At 43.0% G+C, this 14665-nt stretch overlaps 1 protein-coding gene across 21 annotated transcripts in view; it reads left to right on the top strand.

The window, feature by feature from the left end:
* Nucleotides 1-1024: 1024 nt before the first annotated feature.
* The window catches only part of Cadps2 (Ca2+-dependent activator protein for secretion 2), a 578403-nt gene continuing 564762 nt past the window's right edge, over nucleotides 1025-14665 (top strand). For 14 of the 21 annotated variants that reach the window (XM_030255458.1, XM_006505111.2, XM_030255457.1 and 11 more), the window contains exon 1: nucleotides 1025-3410. In XM_030255458.1, the coding sequence (XP_030111318.1) occupies nucleotides 3063-3410 (348 nt within the window). In that variant the 5' untranslated portion in view covers nucleotides 1025-3062. The remainder of the gene's footprint in view (nucleotides 3411-14665) is intronic. The other 7 variants (NM_001252106.1, NM_001252110.1, NM_001252105.1 and 4 more) reach the window with 1 other exon arrangement.

Raw genomic sequence — 14665 nt, 5'->3', positions numbered from 1 at the left:
AGGCAGCCCAATTCATGACCTTTCTCTGGAAAGCAGGGAATGCCTCTCAAACAGAACCCAAGAACCAGGGAAGGGACAATGTGTCCACCCTACGTCTGTGGTTTTTCAAAACAGCCATCAAAGCATCAACATAGAACTCCTTTGCTGGCTTAGCTATTTTTCTATTGCTGTGAAGAGACACCCTGACCACGGCCACTTCTAGAAGAAAGAGTTTATTAGGGGCTTACAGTTCAGAGGGTGAGTCCGTGGCCATCATGGCGGGAAACATGGCTGCCAGCAGACATGGCACTGGAGCAGTAGCTGAGAGTTTGCATCCTGATCCATAAGCAGGAGACACAGAGAGCTACGTTGGGAATCAGCCTTTGATACCTTAATGCCCATACTCAATTTCACACTGTCTCCAACAAGGCCAAGTTTCCTAATTCTTCTCAAATAGTTCCAACGGGAGACAAAATATTCAAGTTTATGGACCGATGGCGGGGGGGGGGGGGTCATTCTCATTCAAACCACCACAAAAATCTAGCACCAGATTTTACTCATCTTATAAATCTTAAGCTATAACTGCCTATCAATAGATTCTACCTGTACAATATTTTATGGACTGAAATCTGTGCCTTCATTTGTTCTTTTACTCTTTTTCCTTCCTTTCTGACTTGTTTTTGAATATTTAAATTATGCCTTTTATTTTCATCTTCTTGGAGAAAAGACTACTACATGCTTTTCTGTGGGATCTCCAAAGCTTGGGGATCTTCGAGTTCTAATAATTTTTCACAGGAAAAAAATAAGCATCAAATGGAGAGAAAGTACTCAGCTGTCACACCAAGTAATAGTAGTAGTGACTAATAAAACTGAAAGATACTCTGGAAAGAAAGTAAAGAAAGGAACGACTGATTAAACCAGCACTCTTATGCCTTTCAGAATTGTATCCCCAGCTTAATCAACACTACATTTTAATGTACTGATTTACAATCAAGAGAAATTACAACAGAAAAGACTGCTCCTAGAAATGAGAGCCCATGGGGAGTCCATCAGGGGCTGGTGCTGTAGCCTCAGGTTCCATATGTGTACTGTAGAACTGAAAATAAATAGTGGAGGTAATGCTTGTAGAGTTTAGAGCAAAATCTGGTACAAAGGGCAATCATCAGAATAGTGCCACCTAACCAGGCAGTTGTGGCGCATGCCTTTAACCCCAGCACTTGGGAGGCAGGGGCAGGCAGATTTCTGGGTTCAAGGCCAGCCTGGTCTACAGAGTGAGTTCCAGGACAGCCAGGGCTATACAGAGAAACCCTGTCTCGAAAATCTCCCTCCTCCAAAAATAAAATATAAAAAAAAATAGTGTCGTTAATAATGTCACCTATCTGCCTTAGGAGGTTACTTTGATAATCACTTTGGATAAATACTCTCACAGAGTTTTGCAAAAAGTCTTCAAATACATCAATTTTAATATATGTACACACACACACACACACACACACACACACACACACACATATATATATATTTTTTCCTTACCATTGACCATCAGCTAGTAGGCATGAAACATTTTTTATTACTAAGGGACCAAAATCAAGGATTAACTAATGGAGAAGGCTCCCTAGGAGTAAATGCCCTCTTTTTTCTCCATTGAGGGACAGCATCAGTAGATGCAGAAGGAAAGTGTTTTTGTGTATCTAACCACCAAATGGCCTGGAAAAGTTTAAACTGCGGCTTGGCCCTGGGACAGAGAAGCTCAGGGCTGGTGGGTGCTTAATTTGTCCTGTTAATTCCCTGGAGATCTGCATCCTCCTTGCTGGAATGCCACCGCACACTGTTCCATGTGTTGAATGCCTGTTTTGTGCATTTCCCCTTCTGTCTGAGCTCAGGACAGAAGTTACAGAATGGCAAAAGAAACTGCGAGGCAGTTCTAGCATCGAGAAAATCGGCGCAGATAATTCAGCCTTCAGGTGCCGCTATGAGACGCCCACTTGAGGCCAGGAAAGAGAGCGACTTTGTGTTGTGTGCCCTCGCTTGTGCCTCTGTCATAAGCTAACAATGCTGGACACCGGCCTTCTCTCGGGTGTTTGTTGAATGTCTGTCCACCCAAAACAACCTGTTTTGTTTGAGTCAGTTCTATCTCAACATAGGAAACAACTGAGCTGTGTTTGTCAGAGTTTCATTTTTCAAACGTAAAATCTAATTTGCTCGCGGGTTTGCCGGAAACAACAGGAATACCTACCAGTTTAAAAGACCCCACCCCACCCCGGACCGGACCGGCCGCTGCGCCAACTTTTCTTTTAATGCCCGTGCTGTGACGATTACAATTTGGACTTCTTGGAGAGTGTCCCACTGCAACGAAGGGAGAGAGACTTTTTTCAAGTCTCCTAGAAAGAATAATACTTCGAGGGGAAGGCAGCCGGTCCCACTTTTCAGCACTCAGGTTTCACAAATCAGGTCCCAGCACTGTCCGGAGCTCTCTCTTGGAGACTGTGTTTGTTCCCCGTCCCTATCCCGCCGCCACCCCTACAGAAAGCCTGCAGGACTACTGGGTGCATGGTGGCCCGGGGTCGTCTGTGCTCGTCTGGGCTCGGCATCACCCGCCCTCTGCAAACTGCGCGCTCCGGGGCGCCCGGCACACCCGCCGCCCGGTCCAGGCGGTGGCGGGCGCGGCGGCGCGCGCACGCGCACTTCGCGTCCCCGCGTCCGCTCCTCGACATTCCGTTCCACGTGTTGCTCGGGAGGCGCCACAGGTTCCTCACCTGCGCGGGCGGCGGGGGTCGGCGGCGGGGCTGGGCGCGCGCGCGGGCTGGACGCCCGAGGCTGGGCGCGCGGTCCCCGGGCGCCCCGAGCGCCCCCGCGCTAACTCCGCCTCTCGCCTCCCGCCGCTCCGCTCGCCCGCCCCGCGTCCTGGCCGCGGCAAACACTCGGGCGCCGAACTCGACGTGTCCGGAAAGCCCGGGCCACTTTCCCTTTCGTTCTGCGGCCGCGGCGCACCGACCTAGGTTCCCGCGGACCCGCGGGGACAGCTGCGCTCGGCGAGAAGCCCCAGGGATCGCGGGCCAAGCCCAGGCGTCCCAGCCAGCACCATGCTCGACCCGTCTTCCAGCGAGGAGGAGTCGGACGAGGGGCTGGAGGAGGAGAGCCGCGAGGTGTTGGTGGCGCCGGGCGTCTCCCAGCGAGCGCCGCCGGCCGCGGCTCGGGAAGGGCGGCGGGACGCGCCGGGACGCTCCGGTGGTGGCAGCGGCGGCGGAGCGGCCAGACCCGTGAGCCCGAGCCCCTCGGTACTCAGCGAGGGGCGAAATGAGCCCGAGCTGCAGCTGGACGAGGAGCAGGAGCGGCGCATCCGCCTGCAGCTCTACGTCTTCGTGGTGAGGTGCATCGCGTACCCATTCAACGCCAAGCAGCCCACCGACATGGCCCGGAGGCAGCAGAAGGTGAGTGGCGGCGGGACTGGGAGCCTCCCGCGGCCACTTACCCCTCTCATCCTCCCGCCCCCGGGGGCTTTCTCCTGGGAGAGTTCAGGGCACCTGCTGCCGTCCTTCTGCGAAGGGCTGGACACTATTTTAGTAGGTCTTTGAGGGGTGTCTGGGACAGGTTGGAGTGCTTAGGTCTTTAACCCCAGCCGGAGCTAACCAGAGCTGGCCTGAACTGGCAGGAGCTGGCAGCTGCACCTCACCATCCCCAAGACATGGACTGATCAGCTGATCCCACCTTGCAGGTCCTGCAGTAATTAAACCTGGGCAGATTAGGTTGGGACAGGGTTAGAATACAACTCGCAACAACTTTAATTTGGGCTGCTGTGGGGTGTATGAGCTGGGCTTTGCCCTTAAGACAGACTGAGTGTGTAGCTAGATGAAGCAGGTGGAACACGGATACTTTCCCATAACAGAGAAATCTCCACTAGGGCAAGGGACTAGACATTTTCTTGGTGAATTAAAAGCAAAGTTATATTGCTAAGTTTTCTGTGTGGCTAAACAATCAGGGCATGACATGCAAACAGCGAGGAAGCTATGCATCCAGAGAGGCTATGAGTAATTCTAGGCCATGGCAGGCTTAATGAAGTCCACTGTTAATGACAGGTGAAGGACTAGCTAATGCTTTGCTTATGGCTCCTTCCCTAAAGATTTACAGAAGTTCTGTCAGATAAAATGTCTCCCTTAGTTGTTTTAAAACGGGACCCCAGAAATCTGATATTCTGTACCATACACAAAAGGAACAACTTCAATCACCTTAATTGGGTAAATGTGTAGAATAGAAACCCTTAATAGTCAGGGAAACCCTTTAGTGGAATAAATACTGAGCCTGAAATGCTCTGAAGAAATCTGTAACAGTCCCTTCCGCTTGTGGCGCGGGTGGGGATTGCCCAGAGCATACCTACATATACAGTCCTTCATCACTGTCCTGAAATAGTAACTCCTGCATGTGAGACCTTTCTTTTAGAAATTTGGCAACCTTTTGAATTGACTTTTAAAATAAAACTGTAGACCAGAGGAAGCAGTTTCCCATCATGCATCCTACCAAAACCGTCCTATTCACGTTTGTTCGTTCAATATTTCATCTTTTTTTTAAAGTCCGACATGTAAAAAAGCTGTGCGTAGCTACTGAATGCAACATCTTGAGTTTAGGGAGAGGTGGACAACTGTGAGTTTGCCTGAGGTGAACGATACTGTATAAAAATTTCCAAGAGGATAGCTCTTAAGTGTTCTTCCCAACTTCACAAAATCAGAGCCAACTGAGCAGCTATTCTGGAACGATCATTCTCTTGAGTGGTTTGGGGACATTTCTTTACTACTGAAGGCTAATCACAGAAGCTCCTCAGGTAGCCCAGCCTTCTAGCTCATAGGACAGTGGGCAGATAGAGACCTAACTAGCTCTAGGCAGTCTCCTCTTGCTATCGGAGAGAAGTGGGTCAGGGTAGCATTTCCCAGTAAGAGCCACTTGGCATGGCTGAAGTTGCAACCCTTCAGGTGAAGGGTGAGTCTCTTGGGGTGTATGGTGAGCCTGGGATTCCACTCCTACCCAGGGCCATCCATCCGTATGTGCTGCGTGTGTAGAGTGTGTAACAGCTCTGTCCGTTCAGCAGATGCTAACCTCAGTACTCGTTCTTAAACCGAGTGTGGGTTTTATATTTATGTTGTGGTAGGAGTCTGTACAAAATATATGAGTGTCATCCAGTATCTAGTTTCATCTTACACATGACATTTTAGTTTATATTTCAGTATATTAATATGTAAAAATCATTATCTGGTAAAAATCAAGAGGCTGTTTGTGTTTGGAATAGGCTCCCTCTAGGCTCCCTTTGAAGAAAGTCATTGGCTCCTGGTTCATTTCTGCTGTGCCTACTTGTAGTCTGTGAGGGACGGGGCCTCTCCCGTGGCTCTACAAATAATGTAACTCTCCTGGCTCTTCCTGTTTAAATAGAATGTTTGTTTCTCTAGAAATTATTTCAGTTGGCAAGCAGGTGTACTCACAATGCTACTGAGGAAACTGTTGATGTAATGTTACTCTGACATTACTAAAATAAACCCAACTTCAGGAGAGGAGAGAAACACTGCATGCGCTCTATGCAAGATTACTTGCAGTGCTTAGAAGATTTTGTTTTTAAATCTTGAGAGCCTCAAGCCCAATCAGATGAACTTCAGTGATTGATATTTTAATGGGGGAGGCTCTGTAACAAAGAGCCTAAGCGTTTATCGCATTCAGAAGATCCTCTACTTTTTTTTTTTTAAAGACATACTTCTTGCTGAAGGGAGCTGGAGCAATTCTTGGCAGCCAGGGTTCCCCCTAGGAAAAATAAAAAGGGAATTTAACTGTATTCATGTGCATTTGATGCACAAGCCAACAATTAATGCCAAAACTTACTTTAAGTCTTGAATTATACAGTTGGGTTTTATAAAAGGAAAGTACCATGATAATTGCAAAATCACTAATCCATTGTATACTTTTACTCTGGAGCCTCAAGTAGTCAGGCAGGCAGCAAAATGTTTGATTTCTAACCGCTTCCTCACCTCTCCCAACATTGAGAACTCAGAGGATCAGAAATTGAGGTCTGAAAGGGCCCTCATCCCGTAACTGAAGAAAATTCATCCCAGAGATAGGAGCCTGAAGCTGGAGGCCATGCCTCGGTTTTGTAGGCAAATGCTTTCACTGTTAGGGCTGTTTGGCTTTTAGGAGCCAGAACTAAACAGGGCTTGTTTAGTTTTTTGATTTGTTTTTGTTTTTGTTTTTGTTTTCACGTAGCTAATGTGGCCCACCAAACCAATAAGAGATTGCATTCATTTACTATGTGAAGACATTAAATAGTATTAAACTCAGTTTAGTGAAAATATGTATACCTGTGTTGTTTTGACTGGCACACTTCAGCACAGATGACTAACAGTTGATGCTCCTTAGGCTGGCAGTGATTATTGATGCAGTCACAGAGTATCCTGGGAGCAGACTTGGGTTAGTTTCCGTGACAGAGGTCGGGACCAGGTGGCCTCACTGCCTTACTGGGCATAGGCAGGGTTGCATGTAGGATGCATGTGCACCATAACAAAACAGATACCACAGAATGGCTCCAGCAGGAAGCACTGTGTGATACCCCGCCGTGTTCATTGCTTTGATTGTATTTACACCATTATAGAACTAACAATGATCACAACCCTTGGGTGGTTCTAGATGATTAGAGGAGGGATGAGTGTCATAGCTAGAAAAACACATTTAAAAAATGAAGCAAATTATATATATTTAATAAGATCATTGCTCGTCAGACTTTTAGAAAACATTGAAAACCTAGAGGGGAAGGTAACAAATGAGGTCCTTCGTGGTTGGGGAAACTGTGACGAGCACTTTGGCCAACATAGAAGAGAAGTCTATTCACAGATGTATTTATACTCTAAGTCTATATTCATAACTATTAACAATGAGCACGACTATAAGAGATGATAGTCTTCATTAAGCAGGACCTGGAGGTTTGTATTCAGTCATTTCTCTGTTACTTTTGGTCTTATTATTGACTCTAACATGTTGAGAAAAAGGCCAGCTCTTGTTTGAACTACAGATAAAAACAGATGAGATAAAAGATGGATGTTTTACCTGATGACTTTCAGCATGTGCATGGCCATGCGTTGCCGTGTGCATTGCCACTAAGATGATGCGCAGTGCGTTTTATGAAATAAACCTCCTCATACGATCATCTCTCATCGTTTCGCATAGTCCTTGGGAGTCTGTGTTTGAGAAATGTATCTAAATCATGCTTTGAAGCTGCAGAACTGTCTTAGGTAAAACTGATGTGCAAGCCTGTGTTGGGAGAATACAGCATTGGATGAGACAGTACACAATACACATTTGCCTTTCTTTCCTTTGCGTTTCATAGTTTGAGGAAAACATCCACAACTTGAGCATCCAGAAGCCGAGATGCTTAAAAATAGTAAAACTTTGTAAATGTCTACAAGTGGCTCCTTTCCTATCTAGTTTTATTTGAAAAGTCATAGTTTGTAACTATGTAACAGCAATTACTCTTGGGTTATGTGTATAAGGTGAGCAGAAAACACGAATACATTTTGTATTTATGCTTCAGTCCCATCCCCAAGATACGATGTAATATATATGCAAATTTTTCCAAGTCCCAAATCTGAAGCACTTTTAGTTCCAGGCTCTTTGATAGGCATATTCAACCTTTGAAAAAATTGACCACTTTTATCTCCTTTTGGAAACAGTTGACTTTCTGTTATTTGTTTATTTTTAATCTTCTGATGACTTTTATGATCCCTGCACTCAGGAAAGTCAGCCTTGTTAGAAATGAATGACAGTGTTGCAAGTCCCAAGAGGGCATCTTTCTTTCTTTCGTTTGGCACCCGTTTGCCTGAGTTATGTGTTGCCTGCCTTCCTTTGCGGGCCTTTAACTACAGTTGTGGCCTGATGCTATGTTTAAGTATACTGTATGCTTAGTATTCGTAGTGCATGGCATATAGAACCTAGTAAACACATGCAAGTCTCGGGTTTAGTTATGCCTCAAAGAATTAGTGAGAACTAGAATGGAGGAAAGGGGATGTAACAGGAAAGTATGTATCTTCCAGTTTTCTGTGGAACATTTACCCTTAAACACGTTTTGAGACCAGTAAGGGTCCTTTTGAAGAAAGCGCTGACCATAGAAGTCACTATTGACGCAGAAGCAATGACTTCCAAGAAACCTTCTCTATGCCATTATCCAACCGGAGGGACAGGAAAGCAGCCGTGAACCCCCACAATCCGTCTTGCTCCTTTGCCTGTAGTTTCCAGTAGACCTGGTGCTGTTCTAAAAGAGCCCCGTCATCCATCCCTTGTGTTCTTGGGCTTTGGTCGAGTGTGGGACAAATATCAAAGGAATAGGTTGCAGTGTTTGCTGCCTTTAATAACTGGGAATACCTTGTCCTTTGAGGATCCAGTTGGAAACCACACATTAAAGAAAAACCTCAGGCTGGACTTAAAATGGTATCTCAGAGAAAAATGCTTATTCCTCTAGCTGATTCATCCACCCCTCCACAGGGTGTCCTGGTACTGCAGCAGCAACAGCAGCAGCAACAACAGCAGCAGCACTTAATTTAGTAGAATGAGTTGTGCTAATGAGCACTCAAATGGATGAAGCAATATTGGACTTCCCTTCTTTCAAGAATGAAATCATTCTTTATTTTGATATGTTAAAACTGCTTGTACCGTGAAATAAAGTATCTTGACGGATCTTACCTCTTCTGTTTCTTTTTTTTTTTTTTTTTCTGTTTTGTTTTGTTTTGAGAGCTCCATTTATTTGTACTCTCAGGAAATAAATAAATAAAAACTATATGGTCATTAAAGGCTTTCCTAAGAGAATTGAGAAAGCTGGATCCTTTGGACAGATCAGCAGGCAATGACACCTGCCACCAAGCTTGACAACCCAGGTTCAATTCCTGAGACCCACCTGGTGGAAGGAGAGAAGGCACTCTTTGCCCATTGTCTTTGGATCTCTTCACATCCACCCTGGCCTGTGTGCACACACACGTATGTATATCTCCATTCCACACACACAAATAAGTAAAAATGAAATTTAATAGTTGAGAAAGATGACTCCCAGGTTGTGAAATATGGAAATTCTGAAAGGAAAAAAAAAAATCACACTTTGGGGCAAGTCACTAGAGTTCTTGTACATATTTTATATAAACTTCAACTTAATTGTGACTTATTTTTTCAATTGGAAAATATGAAGGTATATACTCACATGATATGTAATCATAAGTGAAAGACATGATTGCAAAATGGTAGGCACTTTGATGGCACAGGTTTAGAGGAAAGACTAGTCTCATATCAAATGGTGGAGTTGTTCAAAATTATGAGCACGTTTTCTTATAGCCACTGTATTTTGGTTACTTAAAGATTTATATATTTTCTCCTTAGGGAAAATCTATAAGTCTCATCTTTGGCTGCTTATTATAATCATCCAGAGAGCTTTTTAAAAAATCCCATTATTCAGGTGATATTTCAGACTAATTAAATTAGTTTCAGGTTGGGAAGGTATCTTTAGGCTTCCCAGGTGAATTCAGTGTGTAGCCAAAGTTGAGATCTACTATTCAAAAGGGGAAAAATGGCTTATTTTTTCCCTAGGCAAGGGGAAAGGATTTGTAATCAATAAGAATACTGTGTGATTAAATGGGTGTTCTGTCTTAAGTAAAAGGTAACACCAACAATAAAGTTACCCAAAGTATGAAATTTTTCTCAATTGATACAATGGGAAATCAGTGCAATATTACTAGTCTTTTAAAAAGTCTTAATTCATTATGGAACTATAGGTAGATCACTAACAACATAAAATTCTCTGGGAACTGAGGGGCGGGAAGTAAGCTTAAGTGATGTTTTCCTTGCCAAGTGATACTGGGAAGAAGATTGTCATGAAATCTCAAAGATGGATTCAGACCAAGCAATTCCTTGAAAGAAGAGTCGATTTCACAAAAGTCTTGTTAAAAAAAAAAAAGAAGAAGAAAAGAAAAGGAAAGGAAAAAAGAGAAGAGTATAGTGTGTTTTAGTCAAAAGAATATAGTAAGAATATAGTGTGTTTTAGTCATGCATGTAGTTTTCTCAAAACAACTGTACTCAGTATGACACCAGTGACCCACATGAACAACTGGCATGGCATGATATCCCTGATGGTTTATCAGTGGTATGCATACCTTGGTGGTAACCAACAGCTCTTTAATGGGCTTAAGGCCAGCCCAACAAGAGTGATATGATACCTGGTATTGGAAATCTAGCTAACTACTCGGTGCTAGTGAAGCCATGGTTATTGGAGGAGAATCTGCTACCACTAGTTTACTTAACAAAATCTGCTAACATATGTCTTTATATCTACAGATAAGGGTAGTTGTCACTCCTCATCAAGGAACACATGGAGACCACTACAGAAAACCACAACCAATCAACATGCAGGGTTGTGGGCCTAGTCCCAGTGTCTACATCTACAAAACGCTCTGGCACCCAAAGCTTAGAGCACACTCTAGAAGAGAGGGCAGGAGGTCTGTAAGAGCCAGAGAATCAGGGGGTTTTCTGTGAGATGGTATCTCCCAGTAATAACAAGCTACACCCAGCAGGTAAAGACATGTGCCACATAAAGTCTCACCAACATGACTGCCTGAAAAAGGAACTAAACAAGAACAACACAGTGGACATGCCAAAGTGGATCAGGAAAAGCCCAAGAGGCCTCAACTCTAGGTAACAAAGGAAAGCTGGGAGCAGGAGCCCACCAATTGGCTGTCTAGTGCTGAATGGTCGGCTCCGAAACATACATACACGCAACTAACATTATATGGACTGATCAGGTTATACTTAGGAACGTATATATGTATACTATATATATATATATATATATATATATACACACACACACATACATATGGTATATATATGTATGTATATACACACACACATTATATATATATATATATATATATATATATATATATATAATAACAATTAGTAAAACAGGTCAGGAATTGGAAGGAGAACAGGCAGGCGTGTATATATAGGAGGGTTTCGAGGGAGGAAAGGAAAGGGAGAAATATTGTAATTATATTAGAATCTCAAAAATAAAAAATAAAATTTGTCTTTTAAACTTAAGAAAACAGATGTACATTAGTTAATCAAAGCCCCCCGAGATTTTTTTTTATTATTTTATTATTATTTTTTTAAGTATTAGTTGGAGAACAGCTGATTTGCATTTGCAAGAAGCTCATGCTGTGAAGCATCTCCAGGGCTGAAGTAGCTCTGGGTGGGCCTGCTGCTTAGCATGTGTAAGGCTTGTGGTTCAATTCCCAGCAGGAAATGTGGGGCGACTAAGACAATGATGAGGAGGATGAGACAACAACAGCAACAACAGGAATAAAAAGCAGAAAAGCATGCAAAGGTCCACTGGGCTGATAGAAATGCTATCACAAAGTTTTATAAACTTTATGATTTGAATGTTTCCATTATGTAACCTTCAAGTAGGTGACGAATTTCTACACAAGAAATGTGACTGGGGCAAAGGGCCCCGTTGCTTTAAAGGCGATTTTTGTCAATCATTTTACTGAGAAGTAGTTTAATGTGGTCCTTTCTGATTGCTTATGAGGCTGACTCCCCACCCTCTGCAGTCTAACACTCTTCCCCATGTTTCCTTTTTCTCCTGAGAATTTGGTTTGGCCTGCTAGTTCTGACATGCCCTGGGGATGGCATTTCTGAGCAAGATGTTCCTATCGCCAACCTTTCAGGTTGTTTTAGGGAGACTTTCATTGATATTTTCCTGAATAGCTCATTTCTCAGTTACCCACTGAATTACAAGGCCGACCTTGGATTACTCAAGTCTTAAAGAGTGGCTAGTCATACTGGCTGTTGTCAACCAGTTATTCAGTTCTTACCATGTGAGTTTTACATTAGTTCTTATCCTGAGCACATTTTGAAAGATAAAGCAACTGGAAGTCCTTTCTTGGGTTAATGGTCAAAATGTATATATTTCTCTTTCCATGTTAATTATTTTAATGCCTTAACCTAGTTTTTTTTCCTGTTTTTTTCTTCATTGTATCATATAATTTTGATTAATGGTTACTATATATCTTAATTTCTAAAAGTGTTTTTTACTTCTTCCATGTCAAAAGTTCTTTACTCTCAGCATTCTTCCCTTCCCTCCTGACTCTTCCCTTATCATTCACGTCATTAGCATATTTCTTCTCAGTCGACCCTGCCTACTTCACCTGTTCCTGTGTTTGAATGAGATACTGGGTGTAGCTTATTTAGCATAGTGTCAATTACTTGAGTATTCTCTATTTGAAGTGCTATCATCTTCAACTCTCAATGTAATTAAGCCTGTTTGAGAACAATATTTGCACTAAATTCAGTCACTGAGGAGCTCAGCCTAATTCTCCATTTCCTCAGCCCTTTTGTTTTTGGAACCTTTGGTACTTTGACTTTACCGAGCCCTTGTATTCGTAATTATAGTTAGTTTTGAGCATTTTAGACTTTGTTGTTCTTATTGTAGCCTGCAAAATTCTCTATAATTTATTTATCTAATTATGGAGAAATGGAGAGCCCTTTAATTTTTTATGCTCTAACTGGTCATTGATTGTGCATATTGACGGCACACAGTTGATTCATAATATTGATCTTTCTAGGTTTCTGTCTGGCAGGGCAAATTGCTGCTGATGGGGGAGCCTTTGTCCTGTGTAGTAGCTGGCCTTCTTCCATCTTCCATCTCACTGTATTGGTCAGAGTGCCCAGGATTAGTTACTAACCTGCTTTCTGAGGCTTTACTGAGACTGGTTTGTGTGTTTTACCGGGGCTGGTTAAAATTTTAAGATACTCTTTTATTTTTTAAATAAAGTACTTTTTATTTTAAATAAAATTTGTTTTAAATAAAAAATAATTTTAATTACATTAATAATAAAACATCAAAAATTTATACTGAATGCTATAAAGTTTCTTCTCTTATACGTGGATATTATTGATTTCTTTTGTTTCATCGATTATGTCAGGTGCCTTGATTTTTTTCTATGAAATGAAATCTGCAATTTCAAGGCAATTTTTACCTGCATAGATTTGATTTTTATTGACTCTGGTACACTTTTTGTTGTTGTTGTTGTTTTATACTTGAGTTCTTAAGAGAACAATCTGTCATTTTCTATTTGGCAGCCATCACTGTAGGTGGGGGAAAGCAGTGATGTTAGCTGGGAGACCTTCCACTGTCTGTGTGCTCTCCATCACTGTAGATGGGGGAAAGCAGTGATGTTGGCTGAGAGACCTTCCACTGACTGTGTGCTCTCCATCACTGTTGGGGTGCCGATGCTCTAATGTATGCAGGTGAAAGAATTATTCATTATACTATCCAAATCCAGAACCCATTTTAGACTTTTATCAGGTCCAGATTCAATTGTCCATTCTCATAAAATCGAGCATTTCTAGAATTTCAAAGTATGTTAGCATAGTTGACTTGTTCTCCACTTTCTTGATTTTCTTTCCCTTTCCCTCTCCATCTCTCAGTTGTCATCACTGTAGCAGTCATAGGCCTCCTCCTCCCTTCCCTCGTCCCCCTCCTCCCCCTCTTCCTCCTTTTCCTCCCTCTTCCTCTTCCTCCTCTTCCTCCTTTCCCTGCTCTTCCTCCTCCTCTTGCTTCTCCTCCCCACTTCTCCTCCTCCCCCACCTCCTCTTCTTTTGGCAGGATCTCACTATGTAGCCTTGGCTGGGCTTGAACTCACAGAGATTGGCCTGCCCCTGCATCCTAGTGCTGAGGAGGGTTAAAGATGGACCCTGCCAGGTGGACTTTATTTGTCTTTAAATTTATTTTTATGAGTTTGGGAATTTTGACTGCAAATAACTAGAAGAGGGCATTGGATCCCTTGGGACTGTAATTGCAGATTGTTGTGAGCAGCTTTCTGGGTGCTGGGAATTGAACCTGTAGCTAGTACTTTTAAGCACTGAGCCATCTCTCCAGCCCCTACTTTCTTGCAAATTAGTTAAGCAATATTATCTTAATCCATGTTTCTTCTATGAAAAGTTTCACTGGATGGCGGAGATGTCTCTGTTAGTCAAGTGCTTACCCCACAAGCATGAGATCCTGAGTCAGCATCTGTGGCAGCCCTGTAAAAACCTGGTTCTATTGCTGAGGGGGTAGAGTCAGGAAAATCAATGGGATTTCCACCCTCAGTCTAGCCAAATTGGTAAGCTCAAGGTTTTAAAAGGCCCTGTATCAAATCAGAGGCGAACACTTGACATCAACTGCTACCTTTACATGTAGTCATATACATGAACTTGTACATAGCAAATACCTACACAAAATAAAAATAATGGTCGATGGAGTGTTGGAGAGTTGAGTATGGCCTAGGGACCTAAGATGTCAGATGCTGATAATCACCAAAGACCTGAAGCTAGGTCTGGGACCATGATTCCGAGTCCATCTTCTCATGTTGATGAAAGTTAAAGGTCTGGACTCCTGTGGCAGCATGCAAAGCAGAAGTAAGCTTGATTATGATTTATAGATTTATAGAGAAGAAGATAGTTGAGGGGGGAAAAAAGAGAAATTAAGAAAAGTAAAAGAAAATCTGGAGAGTGGAAGAGGTTTCCAAGAGAAGAAAATGCCCTTGAACTCTAGTGTCTAGGGTGTTTAGTGCTGAGCTAATCCCTTGAGATTGGTTAATTCCTTGGGGTGTCATCAGTGGGACCACTGGAAAGCCCACTT

Source organism: Mus musculus, chromosome 6 (assembly GCF_000001635.26).
Source record: "Mus musculus strain C57BL/6J chromosome 6, GRCm38.p6 C57BL/6J".
NCBI classification, from domain to species: domain Eukaryota; kingdom Metazoa; phylum Chordata; class Mammalia; order Rodentia; family Muridae; genus Mus; species Mus musculus.
The sequence above is the reverse complement of the archived record's forward strand: the minus strand, read 5'-3'. Positions and strand labels throughout refer to the sequence as shown.